The sequence below is a fragment of the Mobula birostris genome, chromosome 25 (genome assembly GCF_030028105.1).
Source record: "Mobula birostris isolate sMobBir1 chromosome 25, sMobBir1.hap1, whole genome shotgun sequence".
NCBI classification, from domain to species: Eukaryota; Metazoa; Chordata; class Chondrichthyes; order Myliobatiformes; family Myliobatidae; genus Mobula; species Mobula birostris.
The window spans coordinates 58,990,285-59,006,244 of record NC_092394.1 but is presented as its reverse complement, the minus strand read 5'-3'; the positions used below and the strand labels follow the sequence as shown (position 1 = coordinate 59,006,244).

General features: G+C 45.6%; 1 protein-coding gene across 2 annotated transcripts in view; it reads left to right on the top strand.

Annotated features, from left to right (window-relative positions):
- The window catches only part of LOC140187776 (serine/threonine-protein phosphatase 4 catalytic subunit-like), a 202,231-nt gene extending 188,481 nt beyond the window's left edge, over window positions 1-13,750 (top strand). For both annotated transcript variants that reach the window (XM_072243489.1, XM_072243490.1), the window contains exons 8-9: window positions 1,096-1,285; window positions 10,165-13,750. In XM_072243489.1, coding sequence (XP_072099590.1) covers window positions 1,096-1,285; window positions 10,165-10,294 — 320 coding nt within the window. In that variant the 3' untranslated portion in view covers window positions 10,295-13,750. The remainder of the gene's footprint in view (window positions 1-1,095; window positions 1,286-10,164) is intronic.
- Window positions 13,751-15,960: the final 2,210 nt, after the last annotated feature.

Here is a 15,960-nt window from a genome sequence, read left to right as displayed (position 1 = left end):
AAACACAATTGCGTCCATTAGATTATACTCCATCTTCCCATTAAGTACATACTATCCATAGTTTTCTTCCAAAGCCAAAGTTAACTAATTTTGCATTTCTCCAGAATGTGTGCTAACTCTCCTGTCTAAATGGACCTAGAAAATTACTTGCATTCCTTTTCAGACATGAAACCCTCTGGAGTGATGTCAGTGATTTTTTTTTAAATGAGGCTGTTCACAGTCTCTATTGAAGATTTTGTACTGCATTGTGGCACTATCCACCATGCATCTAATATTGAGTAAACCCAGCTACTGCTCCATCGTCAACCTGAAGATGAGCTTTATTTGCCACATGTGCATTGAAATATACTGTGAAATGTCACATCGGCTGCAAGTGTCGATATGCTTCTGGTGCCACCGTTTGTACTGTACAGATCTTTCCACAATGCAGTTCATTGTTGTCAATGGTGATCTGCAATCTTCAGACAGTTAAGTATCAAATATAAAAATATGGTTTTCTCTGCTTCATCCTTGGCCACTGTTGTAGCCTTCTCCTATTTCCAGTTCTTGTTTGCATTGAATTTCGCTTAGGTGTGTCATCGGTAACTTTGTTCAAACTAGCTGGGATAGAAGGAATTAACAGATGGTGGGCGTGGGTATGTAGTTCAGTCGTTATTTATAATGGATTTGCTCCCACTCTGTTCAACCAACATTAGTGATACAGAGAACAGCAAGTGGCTACTTTTTCACCCTTTGTTTTTGTTCCCATCTGCACAAAGGGCAGAAATTTGATTTCCCTGCCCCAATCTGGTGAATGCACTGAGTATAAAATTCCTCTCTCCCACAGTTTATTTCCTGTTCCCTGGCTTGTCATTAGGATCACTTGGTTTACTCAGAGCTTTTCTTAGAGTCTGGGCCCTCCAAACTTGGTGTGTTTTAACCCCTCTAAACATAATGGTTTCCTGATGAGCCATGTTCATGTCCCCACAAGCCTCCTCTAAACCCAGCGACATCCAGACATCACAAAGTAATGCACTGATGGTCATTTCTCACTGGAAAAACCATAGTCACTGAACCTTTAGTGTAAAATGGCTGACACTGGATTTTTGTTTTCAGATACAACCGGCTGGGGCATCAGCCCCCGCGGAGCTGGCTATCTCTTTGGCAGTGATGTTGTTGCCCACTTCAGTGCTGCCAACAGCATAGACCTGATCTGCCGTGCCCACCAGCTGGTGATGGAGGGCTACAAGTGGCATTTCAATGAAACTGTTCTAACTGTCTGGTCAGCACCCAACTACTGCTACAGGTAAGAGCAAGTGTGGAACCCACGGATGACTATCTTTTGCTTTGTTACAACATGGTTTAAAGTGGATACACAAAAATTACTGGAGGAATGCAGCAGGCGGTGAAGGGAAATAAACGTTTTGGGCTGAGACCCTTCATCGGAACTGGAAAGGAAAGGGGAAGAAGCCTAAATAAGAAGGTAGGAGAAGGGAAGAAATGTAAGCATGTGATACATGAATGCAGAGGGGTGTACGATTAGACTACCTTAGAAGTTTTATTTCTTACATCCATCTCACGACATCATTGTCGCGTCTCACTCAATATGTACAAGCGATAAGGAAGGAAATGTGGAGGGATAGAAACAAAGAAATCTACAGCACATTACAGGCCCTTCAGCCACAATGTTGGGCCGACCATGTAACCTACTCTGGAAACTGCCTAGAATTTCCCTAGCACATCGCCCTCTATTTTCTAAGCTCCATGTACCTATCCAACAGCCTCTTAAAAGACCCTATCATAAATGCCTCTACCACCTTCGCTGGTGGTGCATTCCACACATCCACCACTCTCTCTGTGAAAAACTTACCTCTGACATTCCCCTTCTGCCTACTTCCAAGCACCTTAAAGCTGAGCCCTCTCATGTTAGCCATTTCAACCCTGGGGAAAAACCTGGACCATCCATGGGGTGGGGGGAGGTGGGGGAAGGGACTTGATTGAGGAGAGTGGACCATGGAGGGGGAGGAGGGAGGGATTTGATTGAGGAGAGTGGACCATGGGGGTGGGGGAAGGGATTTGATTGAGGAGAGTGGACCATGGAGGGGGAGGAGGGAGGGATTTGATTCAGGAGAGTGGACCATGGGATGGGAGGGATTTGATTGAGAGTGGACCATGGGGCGGGGAGGGATTTGATTGAGGAGAGTGGACCATGGGGGGGGGGGAAGGGATTTGATTGAGGAGAGTGGACCATGGGGCGGGGAGGGATTTGATTGAGGAGAGTGGACCATGGGGGGGGGGGGAAGGGATTTGATTGAGGAGAGTGGACCATGGAGGGGGAGGAGGGAGGGATTTGATTCAGGAGAGTGGACCATGGGATGGGAGGGATTTGATTGAGAGTGGACCATGGGGGGGGGAGGGATTTGATTGAGGAGAGTGGACCATGGGGGGGGAAGGGATTTGATTCAGGAGAGTGGACCCTGGAGGGAGAGGGGGGAGGGATTTGATGAGAGTGGACCATGGGGGGGGGAGGGATTTGATTGAGGAGAGTAGACCATGGGGGGGGGGAAGGGGTTTGATTGAGGAGAGTGGACCATGGGGGGGGAGGGATTTGATTGAGGAGAGTGGACCATGGGGGGGGGAAGGGATTTGATTGAGAGTGGACCATTGGGGGGGGGGGGGAAGAGATTTAATTGCGGAGAGTGGACCATGGGGGGGTGGGGGAAGGGATTTGATTGAGGAGAGTGGACCATGGGGGAGGGGAGGGATTTGATTGAGGAGAGTGGACCATGGGGGGTGGGAGGGATTTGATTGAGGAGAGTGGACCATGGGGGAGGGGAGGGATTTTATTGCAGAGAGTGGACCATTGGGGGGGGGGGAAGCGATTTGATTGAGGAGAGTGGACCATGGGGGGGTGGGGGAAGGGATTTGATTGGGGAGAGTGGAACATGGGGGGTGGGAGGGATTTGATTGAGGATAGTGGACCATGGGGGGGAGGGGGGAGGGATTTGATTGAGGAGAGTGGACCATGGGGGGGAGGGGGGAGGGATTTGATTGAGGAGAGTGGACCATGGGGGGGGGAAGGGATTTGATTGAGGAGAGTGGACCATGGGGGAGGGATTTGATTGAGGAGAGTGGACCATGGGGGGTGGAGGGGGGAGAGATTTGATTGTGGAGAGTGGACCATGGAGGGGGGGGGAGGGGGAAGGGATTTGATTGAGGAGAGTGGACCATGGGGGGAGTGGGAGGGATTTGATTGAGGAGAGTGGACCATGGGGGGGGTGGGGGAGGGATTTGATTGAGGAGAGTGGACCATGGGGGTGGGTGGGATTTGTTTGAGGAGAATGGACCATGGGGGGTGGGAGAGATTTGATTGAGGAGAGTGGACCATGGGGGGAGGGGGGAAGGGATTTGATTGAGGAGAGTGGACCCTGGAGGGGGAGGGGGGAGGGTTTTGATTGAGGAGAGTGGACCATGGGGGGGTGGGGGAGGGATTTGATTGAGGAGAATGGACCATGGGGGGTGGGAGAGATTTGATTGAGGAGAGTGGACCATGGGGGGAGGGGGGAAGGGATTTGATTGAGGAGAGTGGACCATGGAGGGGGGGGGAAGGGGAAGGGATTTGATTGAGGAGAGTGAACCATGGGAGGAGTGGGAGGGATTTGATTGAGGAGAGTGGACCATGGGGGAGGGATTTGATTGAGGAGAGTGGACCATGGAGGGGGAGGGGGGGGTAGGGATTTGATTGAGGAGAGTGGACCATGAGGAGAAGTGGTAAGAAGGGAGCTCATTGGAATAAGAGGGGGCGGGGTTGAAACCTGGAATTTCGCAAAATCATTTTTATGTTGTGAGCTTTGAGGCCACCATGACAACCCTCTCCAATCTTATGGCCTCATTGTGGCTGTAGAGGAGAACGTAGATTGATACGTTAGAATGGGGATGGGAAGTACTTGTGTTTGATCTTGACCTCGAGTGCTGTCGATGCAGCAATCCTCCCTGTGGCTCGTCGGTTTGTCCAAGATGCTCTGGTTTCTTCCCACATCCCAACGTTGTGCACGTTGGTTTTGTTGGCCGTTTCCGAGTGCCGCTTGTGGGGACAATGGAATTGGAGCACAAATGGGATGCAGTTCTTTGGATGGTGAAGTAGGTGATCTGTATGTCTAATCCAGGGACACTATTAATCCGATTTCTCATTCTTTTAGTCAACTCATTGTCTCTCACAAAAGCCCCCTTTGATTTTTTTTTTCCTTATAAATTAACATGTACTTTGGGCAATTTACAATAATCATTCAACCTGGCAAAGAAAATGCATACATTAATGGGAGAAGGTCACAGAGAATCCAAATTCCAGAAGTGAAAGACATTCATGTTCAGATCTTTTATGTCACATAGAACATAGAAATGTAGAAAACCTGCAGCACAATACAGGCCCTTCAGCCCTCAATGCTGTGGCAAACATGTATTTTAGAAATTACCTGGCGTTACCCATAGCCCTCTATTTTTCTAAGCTCCATGTAACTATCCAGGAGCCTCTTAAAAGACCCTATCGTATCTGCGTCTACCACCGTCGCTGGCAGCTCATTCCATGCACTCACCACTCTCTGCGAAGAAAAAAAAACTTACCCCTGACATCTCCTCTGTACCTACTCCCAAGCACCTTAAAACTGTGCCCTCTCATGCTAACCATTTCAGCCCTGGGGAAAAAGCCTCGCTCTCCACACGAACAATGCCTCTCATCATCTTATACACCTCTATCAGATCACCTCTCATCATCCGTCGCTCCAAGGAGAAAAGGCCGAGTTCACTCAACCGATTCTCATAAGACATGCTCCCCAATCCAGGTAAATCTCCTCTGCACCCTTTCTATAGTTTCCACATCCTTCCTGTGGTGAAGTGATCAGAACTGAACACACTATTCCAAGTGGGGACTGACCAGGGTCCTATACATAAGACCATAAGATAAAGGAGCGGAAGTTGGCCATTCGGCCCATCGAGTCTGCTCCACCATTTTATCATGAGCTGATCCATTCCATTCTGCCATTTAGTCGCACTCCCCTGCCTTCTCACCATAACCTTTGATGCCCTGGCTACTCAGATACCTATCAATCTCTGCCTTAAATACACCCCATGACTTGGCCTCCACTGCTGCCCGTGGCAACGAATTCCATAGATTCACCACCCTCTAGCTAAAAAATTTCTTCGCAGTTCTGTTCTGAATGGTTGCCCTTCAATCCTTAAGTCATGCTCTCTCCTACTAGACTCCCCCATCATGAGAAACAACTTTGCCACATCCACTCTGTCCATGCCTTTCAACATTCGAAATGTTTCTGTGAGGTCTCCCCTCATTCTTCTAAGCTCCAAGAAATACAGTCCAAGAGCAGACAAACGTTCCTCATATGTTAACCCTCTCATTCCTGGAATCATTCTAGTGAATCTTCTCTGTACTGTCTCCAACGTCAGCACATCCTTTCTTAAATAAGGAGACCAAAACTGCCCACAGTACTCCAAGTGAGGTCTCACCAGTGCCTTACAGAGCCTCAACATCACATCCCTGCTCCTATACTCTATTCCTCTAGAAATGAATGCCAACATTGCATTCGCCTTCTTCACCACCGACTCAACCTGGAGGTTAACCTTAAGGGTATCCTGTACGAGGACTCCCAAGTCCCATTGCATCTCAGAACTTTGAATTCTTTCCCCATTTAAATAATAGTCTGCCCATTTATTTCTTCTGCCAAAGTGCATAACCATACACTTTCCAACATTGTATTTCATTTGCCACTTCTTTGCCCATTCTTCCAATCTATCCAAGTCTCTCTGCAGACTCTCTGTTTCCTCAGCACTACCGGCCCCTCCACCTATCTTTGTATCGTCAGCAAACTTGGCCACAAAGCCATCTATTCCATAATTCAAATCGTTGATGTACAATGTAAAAAGAAGTGGCCCCAACACGGACCCCTGTGGAACACCACTGGTAACCAGCAGCCAACCAGAATAGGATCCCTTTATTCCCACTGTCAAAGGCCTTCTGAAAATCCAAATATACAGCATCCACTGCATCTCCCTTGTCTAGCCTACTTGTAATTTCCTCAAAAAATTGTAATAGGTTTGTCAGGCAGGATTTTCCTTTAAGGAATCCATGCTGAGTTCTGCCTATCTTGTCATATGCCTCCAGGTACTCTGTAACCTTATCCTTGAGAATCGACTCCAACAACTTTCTAATCACCGATGTCAAGCTAACAGGTCTATAATTTCCTTTTTGCTTCCTTGCCCCCTTCTTAAATAGCGGAGTGACATTTGCAATCTTCCAGTCCTCCAGAACCATGCCAGAATCTATCGACTTTTGAAAGATCATCGCTAATGCCTCCGCAATCTCCACAGCTACTTCCTTCAGAACACGAGGGTGCATTCCATCTGGTCTGGGAGATTTATCTACCTTTAGACTATTCAGCTTCCTGAGTACTTTCTCTGTCGTAATTGTGACTGCGCACACTTCTCTTCCCTGCCACCCTTGAGCCTTTGGTATACTGCTGATGTCTTCCTCAGTGAAGACCGATGCAAAATACTCATTCAGTTCCTTCGCCATCTCCTTATCTCCCATTACAATTTCTCCAGCATCATTTTCTATTGGTCCTATATCTATTCTCACCTGTCTTTTACTCTTTATATACTTGAAAAAGCTTTTAGTATCCTCTTTGATATTATTTGCTAGCTTCCTTTCATAGTTCATCTTTTCCCTCTTAATGACCTTCTCAGTTTCCTTTTGTAAGCCTGTAAAAACTTCCCAATCCTCTGTCTTCCCACTAATTTTTGCTTCCTTGTGTGCCCTCTCCTTTGCTTTAACTTTGGCTTTGACTTCTCTTGTCAGCCATGGTTGCATCCTTTTACAACTCGAAAATTTCTTCTTTTTTGGAATATACCTGTCTTGCACCTTCCTCACTTCTCGCATAAACTCCAGCCACTGCTGCTCTGCTGTCCTTCCCGCCAGTGTCCCTTTCCAGTCAACTTTGGCCAGTACCTCTCTCATGCCACTATAATTTCCTTTACTCCACTGAAATACCGACACATCAGATTTCGGCTTCTCTTTTTCAAATTTCACAGTGAACTCAATCATGTTATGATCACTGCCTCCAAAGGGTTCCTTCACTTCAGTCTCTCTAATCACCTCCGGTTCATTACACAATACCCAATCCAGTACAGCTGATCCCCTAGTGGGCTCAACACAAGCTGTTCTAAAAAGCCATCTCGCAGACATTCTACAAATTCTCTCTCTTGAGATCCAGTGCCGACCTGATTTTCCCAATCCACTCGCATGTTAAAATCCCCCACAATTATCATAACACTGCCCTTCTGACAAGCCTTTTCTATTTCCTGTTGTAATTTGTAGTCCACATCACTGCAGCTGTTTGGAGGCCTATAAATAACTGCCATCAGGGTCCTTTTACCCCTGTGATTTCTTAGCTCAACCCATAAAGATTCTGCACCTTCCAATCCTATGTCACCTCTTTCTAATGATTTAATATCATTTCTTACTAATAAAGTCACGCCTCCCCCTCTGCCTACCTTCCTATCCTTCCAATACACTGTGTATCCTTGGACGTTCAGCTCCCAGAGCCGTGCATCCTTCAGCCACGTCTCAGCGATGGCCACAATATCATATCTGCCAATTTGTAGCTATACAACAAGATCATCCACCTAATTCCTTATGCTGCGTGCATTTAAGTATAACACCTTAAGGCCAGTATTTGGTACTTTTTGCTTTGATTTCACTGCAACTCATCCCAATGGCTACAAATTTGCCCCATCACCTGCCTGTCTTTCCTGACATCTTTACTGCTCACTATCTTAGATTTATTTCTGTTTTCCCCTTCCTCCGCTCTATCATTCTGGTTCCCATCCCCCTGCCAAGTTAGTTTAAACCCTCCCTAACAGCTCTATTAAACCTTCCCACCTGGATATTGGTCCCCTTCGGGTTCGGGTGTAACCTGTCCATTTTGAACAGGTCATACTTCCCCCAGAAGAGATCCCAATGATCCAAGAATCTGAAGCCCTGCCCCCTGCACCAGTCTCTCAGCCACGCATTCATCTGCCTGATCCTACTACTCTTGCCCTCGCTAGCACGTGGCACAGGTCGCATTCCCGAGATTACTACCCTGGAGGTCCTGCTTCTCAGCTTCCTTCCTAACTCCCAGAGATCTCTCTTCAGGACCTCCTCCCTTCTCCTATGTACGTCATTGGTACCAACATGTACCAAGGCAACTGGCTGCTCACCCTGCCCCTTCAGAATATTCTGGACCCGATCCGAGACATCCTGTACCCTGGCACCTGGGAGGCAACACACCATGCGGGTATCTCTATCAGGCTCACAGAATATCCTGTCTGATCCCCTGACTATGGAATCCCCTATGACTACCGCATTCCTCTTCTCCCTCTTTCTCTCCTGCACAACAGCACCAGGCTCAGTGCCAGAAACCCGGTCACCATGGGCGTCCCCTGTCAGGTCATCCCCCTCAACAGTATCCAGAACAAGATATTTGCTGCTGAGGGGGACAGCCACAGGGGTGCTCTCCACTATCTGGGCATTTTCCTTCCCTCTCCTTACAGCCACCTAGTTTTCTGACCCCTGTAGCCTCGGGATGACTACCTGCCTGTAGCTCCTGTCTATCACCTCTTCACTTTCCCTGATAAGCAGTAGGTCATCAAACTGCAGCTTCAGATCCCTAACACGGTCTCTGAGGAGCTGCATCTCAGTGCACCTGGCGCAGATGTGGCCATCAGGGAGGCTGGAGGTATCCCAGGATTTCCACATCTGACACACTGAACAAAGCACTAACCCTGCAGGCATGCTACCTAATTCTACAGGAATGAAACAGGAACAGGGTCGATTCGCGAAAGGGGTGGGGGGTGGAGAAAAAAAGAGTTGGTGTCTCGCTCTTGCCTCTTCCCGTTTACCGCCGAAGCCCGTTGAAGCCAAGGCCCTACACTCTGCTACCACTCACTCTGCTGCCCGCTCTGACAGCTCCCCGCTGTATAGGGTGGTCTCCTTTTTAAACTCTCCGCACTGTCCTGTTATGTCACGCACCTGCGCAGTCTTGCCCTTCTTGCACTTGAAGTTTTTTAAAAAACTGCCTTCCTTCAGAATTCAGCTCCCACGCTGTTCTGTCATCCCGATCCAAAATGCAGGACATAAATTATTATAAGTTTGAGGGTTGGGGAAGTGCCTTGTCCATTCGTCCCCCCCATCCCTCCCCACTGATCTCCCTCCTGGCACTTATCCGTGTAAGCGGAACAAGTGCTACACATGCCCTTACACTTCCTCCCTTACCACCATTCAGGGCCCCAAACAGTCCTTCCAGGTGAGGCAACACTTCACCTGTGAGTCGACTGGGGTGATATACTGCGTCCAGTGCTCCCGATGTGGCCTTTTATATATTGGCGAGACCCGACGCAGACTGGGAGACCGCTTTGCTGAACATCTATGCTCTGTCCGCCAGAGAAAGCAGGATCTCCCAGTGACCACACATTTTAATTCCACATCCCATTCCCATTCTGACATGTCTATCCACGGCCTCCTCTACTGTAAAGATGAAGCCACACTCAGGTTGGAGGAACAACACCTTATATTCTGTCTGGGTAGCCTCCAACCTGATGGCATGAACATCGACTTCTCTAACTTCCGCTAAGGCCCCACCTCCCCCTCGTACCCCATCTGTTACTTATTTTTATGCACACATTCTTTCTCTCACTCTCCTTTTTCTCCCTCTGTCCCTCTGAATATACCTCTTGCCCATCCTCTGGGTCCCCCCTCGTCTTTCTTCCCGGACCTCCTGTCCCATGATCCTCTCGTATCCCCTTTTGCCTATCACCTGTCCAGCTCTTGGCTCTATCCCTCCCCCTCCTGCCTTCTCCTATCATTTTGGATCTCCCCCTCCCCCTCCAACTTTCAAATCCTTTACTCACTCTTCCTTCAGTTAGTCCTGACGAAGGGTCTCGGCCTGAAATGTCGACTGTACCTCTTCCTACAGATGCTGCCTGGCCTGCTGCGTTCACCAGCAACTTTGATGTGTGTTGCTTGAATTTCCAGCATCTGCAGAATTCCTGTTGTTTGCCTTGGTATTTAATATACTGGGGTCTTATTATATTTTGTAAAAATTCCTATTTGATCTGAGTGTGTCCCTGTCCCTGTAGGTGTGGAAACGTCGCTGCAATTCTTGAACTGGATGAGCATTTAGAGAAGGAGTTTACTATTTTTGAAGCTGCTCCTCAGGAATCTCGAGGGGTGTCAGCCAAAAAGACAGTTGCTGACTACTTTCTCTGAAGGTGTGCCATAATGTCCTGGAACTTCACTATCAACACTGGGAGGGCCTGCCTAAGGAGGGACAGATATGACAAAATGGTATACTCGTGAACTGCCCTTGCATTCTGAAGACAGACTAGGCCATCTGCCTGCTCCTGGGAAAATGCCACCTTACCCAGCGCCATGGCAATGCGGCCATGGTGATCGCTTGCAATCCTTGTGGTTCTTCCTTACATTGGGGAAAATAAATAACTACGGAAATCACACACCTCTCTTCAAGCTGAATAGCAATGCTGAAGAAATGATTTTCCCCTGGTGATGCTGGTTTCCTCTGGGTCAAAACTGAATTGGCACTTTTTAAGAGAATTTTTAGAAGATTTTTTAAAAATTACTTTGGAATTTCCTCCGTGCTATGATCAATGGTCCTTGCCCAGACATTAAGAATTGTAGTAGCTATGTTTTATTTGTGCAGAGAGAACCAACTTGTTAAGCAATAGTGTAAGCAACTTTTGTCTGGAAATCATTTTATTTGGAGGAGTTACCTTGTCTTTTTATAGTTTACTTTGAACTTGCTGTGCAAAATGGGGTTGGATTTTGTCTGAGCCACGTCATATGTTGTGTGATCACATTGTCCTCCATTCTCCACCAGGCTGGGTACATGGTGTAACTGACTGTAATTTGATTTCTCTTTGCACTTTGCTCCCTGATCTGTGAAAGCCCCCTCTACCCCAGTCTACAGCCTGCAAGTATGGAAACCTGACAGGCTTGTATCCCACTGGAATACTGTGTAGTAAGCAGAGTTTAGGGGAAATCTGGTTTCAGTAAAAGCATCTAAAATCTGGCCCAGAAATGGTGTGATTAAAATTGGAAATGTTCAGATCGTGACAGATTATCCAATCTAGTATTGTGTGGGTGGGGAGAACCTTCAGCATCCAGGCAGTGCCAATAGATTTGTATCATCTTGCATTGTATTTTTAAGACAATGCTATTCCTCAGCCCATGCTAGGAGACTTGATCCTTTACTTAGTGAAATATTCCTTTGGTTTTGAAAGCTTTGAATTAATTTGAACATGTTAAATTGAGTGAGAAAAGTTTCTCAGCCTGTGTGAGGCACTTGTACCCTGTAAACCTGTCATATCACTTATCTAGTCATCTGCAGTGAGATAGCAGTGGCTGTGATTATTGGTAATTACTTCAATCCTTCTAACCACCACTTCTTTAAATGGTTTTGATTTTCAAAGCATTAAAAAGGAAAAGTAAGACCAGGAAACCTTGGTGTCTAACAGGTTGCATGTGTTTTTAGTGTGTGGTGGGAAGGGAAAACATAGTAAAGTATAATTGAGCCACTGGCTTTGGGTAGCAGTTGATACGGTATGAAAAGGAAAGTTGCCAGGTTCCCAATGCTTGAACAACTGGAGGGGTCTTTTTGCAGACATTTGGAACAGGGTCTAACTGCAGTCGAACTGTTTGCTCCCACACTGCTGTTATCAGTAGGCAGTAATCTATCAGTGCCCAAGGAACTGAGCAGGTCCGACAGCCTTGGGAGAAATGGGGTTACTGTTTCAGATCAATGACCTTTTGTCAGTACTGGGATATGAACTGTTACTCTCCACGATTGCTTCCTCACTCGGCCATCCAGCATTCTATTTTCAGATTTAAAATATCTCTGCTTCCTTGATTGTGGTGCAGCCACCCTGAGCGAAGGTCCCTTCCGTTGCCGGAGCTTCTAAAGCATCTTCCAGCGGAGCATTACACACCATGAGCAGGGCAAAGGCAGGAAATGTGAAGTCTGCCAGATCGAGAGTAACTTGTGTTCCCCAGAGGAACATCTAACGTCTGGAGAACAGGGGTAGTGGTTGACAGGAACCAAGTAATTCCCTCACCAGGCAACAGGAGGGGTTGCTGCTGCATTCATGTCCACGTGCCATTGACTCGCCCTGATACCAGACTGGAGACATGCGTGCTCTGCTCCCCCTGGGCAGTGATCATCTGGGCTGGAGTTCAACTTGTGCAAAGCCAGCTCCCAGACACGGCCTTTGGAGTCCAGGCTGCCTTGTCTTGCTTTCCATTCTGCTCCACTCTTCAATTAGCAGGCAGTTGCATATTGGTGGGCAGCAGTACAGTGTCTATGGCTACGAGCAGTTTCCACCTTGATTAAACAATGTAAATTAGTTTCAGTTCTCACTCTCTAGTGACCAGGCTTTCAATTCTCCTGGCATCTTCTCTTCTTTGGGGAGTATTTGGTTAGATGTGAGATCGTGGGCAGAAACTCGTTACAGTGATTGTGACTGGAACTTGAGGCCTGATCCCCAGCTCAGCACAGGGGAGCATTGAAGGCAACTACTGTACATGGTTTTAAGTTCTTATTTAAGGTTCAGTTGAGGCAGTAAAGGAAAGAAGATGCTCTGATGTAAACTGAGAATGCTGTTTCTTGTGGTTCAGGAAGGGGCAGTGTGGTTCTGACACTGAGTGCTGGGTTTTGTGGTCAATTTAAACTGAACTGATTGCTGTCTGTTTAATTCCTGAACTGTGACTTTTGTGAAGCTGCTTCCAGTAAAATATGGGGGTTTGCAGGTACTGAAATTAAGGGCATTGAAAGATATCTTATGTCTGATTATCCAGTGACCTGTTGTTAGCAAAAGACAGCAGAGCCAATTCTGGTTAGGCCAGTGATAGGAGGAGGCTGATTAACCCTTTCATTGGGCATTTGTGAAGATTCTGGGGAGTTCTCCCAATAGTCCATACCCCATTTGAGCTTGTCTGTTGAGTTGGCCAGTGCCTCTTGCCTCACAGAATACTGTCTATTGAAGCTAAAATGGGGTAAGGCTGTTGCACTGCTGGTGAACCATTTTCAGAGAGAAGCTGAACTGATAATCACTTCAGGAATTACCAATTAGTTTTTTAAATTTGTGAAATGGTTTTGCATAAGTTACCAGTTTTTCCAAAATACATTAATATTGTAACAATTTATATTCTGTTTTCAAATATTTCAGCATTTATTGAAATATTCTGGTTTGCTGTACTATATTGAGCCAAGACCACAGACGTGCAAGCAAGACCAGTGTTGTATTTGGTCATCTATTAAATCGCTACCAGTTTTGAATAGGAATTTGTTACAATAACATTGTGATTCTTCTCTTCCCCCCCCCTGCCCCCCCCAGTGTGGCTCTAAATAAAGATTGTCACAATATTAAAATTTTATTTATTTAGCTCATCAAAACATACAATGAGATGCATCGTTTGCGTTAACAACCCAAGGATGTGCTGGGGGCAGCCCACAAGTTCAAGGTTCAAAGCAAATTTGTTATTAAAGTACATATATATCCATTTACTACCAAGATTCATTTTCTTGTGAGCATTCATAGTAACTACAAGTAACATGGTAGAGTCAATGGAAAAACTGCACACAAAGACAAACAACCAATGTGTAAAAGACGTCAAACTGCACATACAAAAAGATCAAACCCGAATAATAAATAAGCAATAAATATCAAACCCATGAGCTGTGGAGTCCTTGGAAGTGCGTTCATAGGATGTGGATCCATTTCAGTGTGGAGGTGAGTGGTATTTTTCCAGTGGGGGAAATGTGTATTATCTTTGTATTATTTTAAAAATTCTGCTTCCAATTGCAGAAATTCGCTGGTTTGAAAGCCTGTTGGTAAGGGAAATAATCATTCCTGAACCTGGTGGTGTGGGGTCTGAGGTACCTGTACCTCCTTCCTGATGACAGCAGTGAGATGTGATCATGGTCTGGACGTATTTTGTGTTTGTGTGTGTTTGTTCGTGTTCGATCATGGTCTGGATGGTAGGGTTCTAACATCTTTTTTATTATAAACAACCAAACAAAAAAACCCCCAAAAAAACAGCACATCCACAAAAACCAGGACCTTAACAAAATCAAATTAAATATTGAGCAGCAAAAGGGAGAAAAATATCAAGACAAAAGTAAAAATACACAGCAGAGGTGCACCGCATCAAAAAACCTCAGTCCTCATCCCATAAGAAAGTCCTATACAGGGCCCCATATCCTTTCAAAAATGTCCCCTCTGTCCTCATTACATAGTCTCAGTCTCTCCAAATGTGAAGTATTTGCCAGTTCTCTCAGCCACAGATCGTATGTAGGCACAGAGTCCATTTTCCACATTTGCAGGATTAGCTTCTTGGCAATCACCATTCCAAACAATACAACCATTTTTTCATACTTATTGGCTGAAGATAGGGAGCTTGTTGCTCCAAGGATGGTTACGAGCGGGTCTTGTTCCCACCGCTTCCCAAAAGCCTCAGAGAAACAGTGAAAAATACTTTTCCAGTATGCTTACAACATGACCAGAATGAATGTGACAAGTTACTGTTTACAGATTACATCTATTACGAACGGTGAAACATCAGGGTAGAAACTGCAACTTTTCTTTGGAATAATGGAGTCTATGTATTATTTTAAACTGTACAAGTCTGTGTCTGATGTTGACCAAACAATCATGTATACTCTTTAAACACTCATCCCAGACCTCCTCTGTCAGTTCTATACCCAATTCATCCACCCATGCCTGTTTAAAACCTGCCGTATTCACCCGAGCTCCATTATGTAGGATCTGATAAAAATAGGGTACCGCACTATGAGTAACAGGATCAAATTTATTTATTGCCTCCAGGGACTCACGTTTGTCTAAAACTTCAAAGTTAGGTATATATTTCCTAACATAATCTCGAATTTGTAAATATCTGGGAAAAAAAAAACTAGATACAGGGATATTGTAAATTGCTTGTAACTGCGCAAATGAGGCAAAGTTTCCATTAATAAATACATCACCTACACTACAGATGCCTCTCTGTTTCCAGGTAGAAAAAACAGTATCATTCAGGCCAGGCAAAAAGGAATGATTGTCACAAATCGGAGTGTCGATTTAAGTTTTTGGGGCCTTAACGTGTAGTTGAATTTGCTTCCAAATTCTTATAGTGCTGCCAACCACGAAGCTGTTACTAAAATGTGACTTATTAACTGCAGTGGGGCTATTAAGGACAGCTAGTACAGAAGTCTTCTTACAAAGTATTCGCTCTCTGAGTAACCATGCTGGGCATGAGTCTGAGGTAGAGGGTGGGCCTTTTTTCCACCATGCAAGAATGGACAGGTGGGCAGCCCAGTAGTACATTTTAACATTCGGTAGGGCAAAACCATCTGCTTCCTTGGGCTTTGACAAGTGTTTTTTTAGTAATTCTAATGGCTTTATAATTCCAAATGAAGGGTATAATAATTGAATCCAATTACTTAAAATATGACAGAGGAATAAAACATGGAATTGACTGGAAAAGATGAAGAAATTGTGGCGGTACAATTATCTTGATTGCATTAACCATCCCCACCAAAGAAATTGGAAGAGTTTTCCAAAAGTCAATATTGCATTTAACCTGCTCAGCTTTGTTTCACCAATTCACTTACAAAAGGTCATCTGGGTTTTTTGTAATAGTCACACCAAGACAGGAAAAATTACTATAAGTTATTTTAAAGGAAATGGACTGTAAATGTGCTGTATTAACCACTGCAGTGACTGGCATTAGTTCACTCTTATTCCAATTAACAGAGAAACCTGAGAAACTACCAAAATTATTAATTAGAGTCAGGAGGGCGGGTATTGATGTTTGTGGGCTGGAGATATATAAAAGGACATCGTCAGTGTATAACGAAAGGT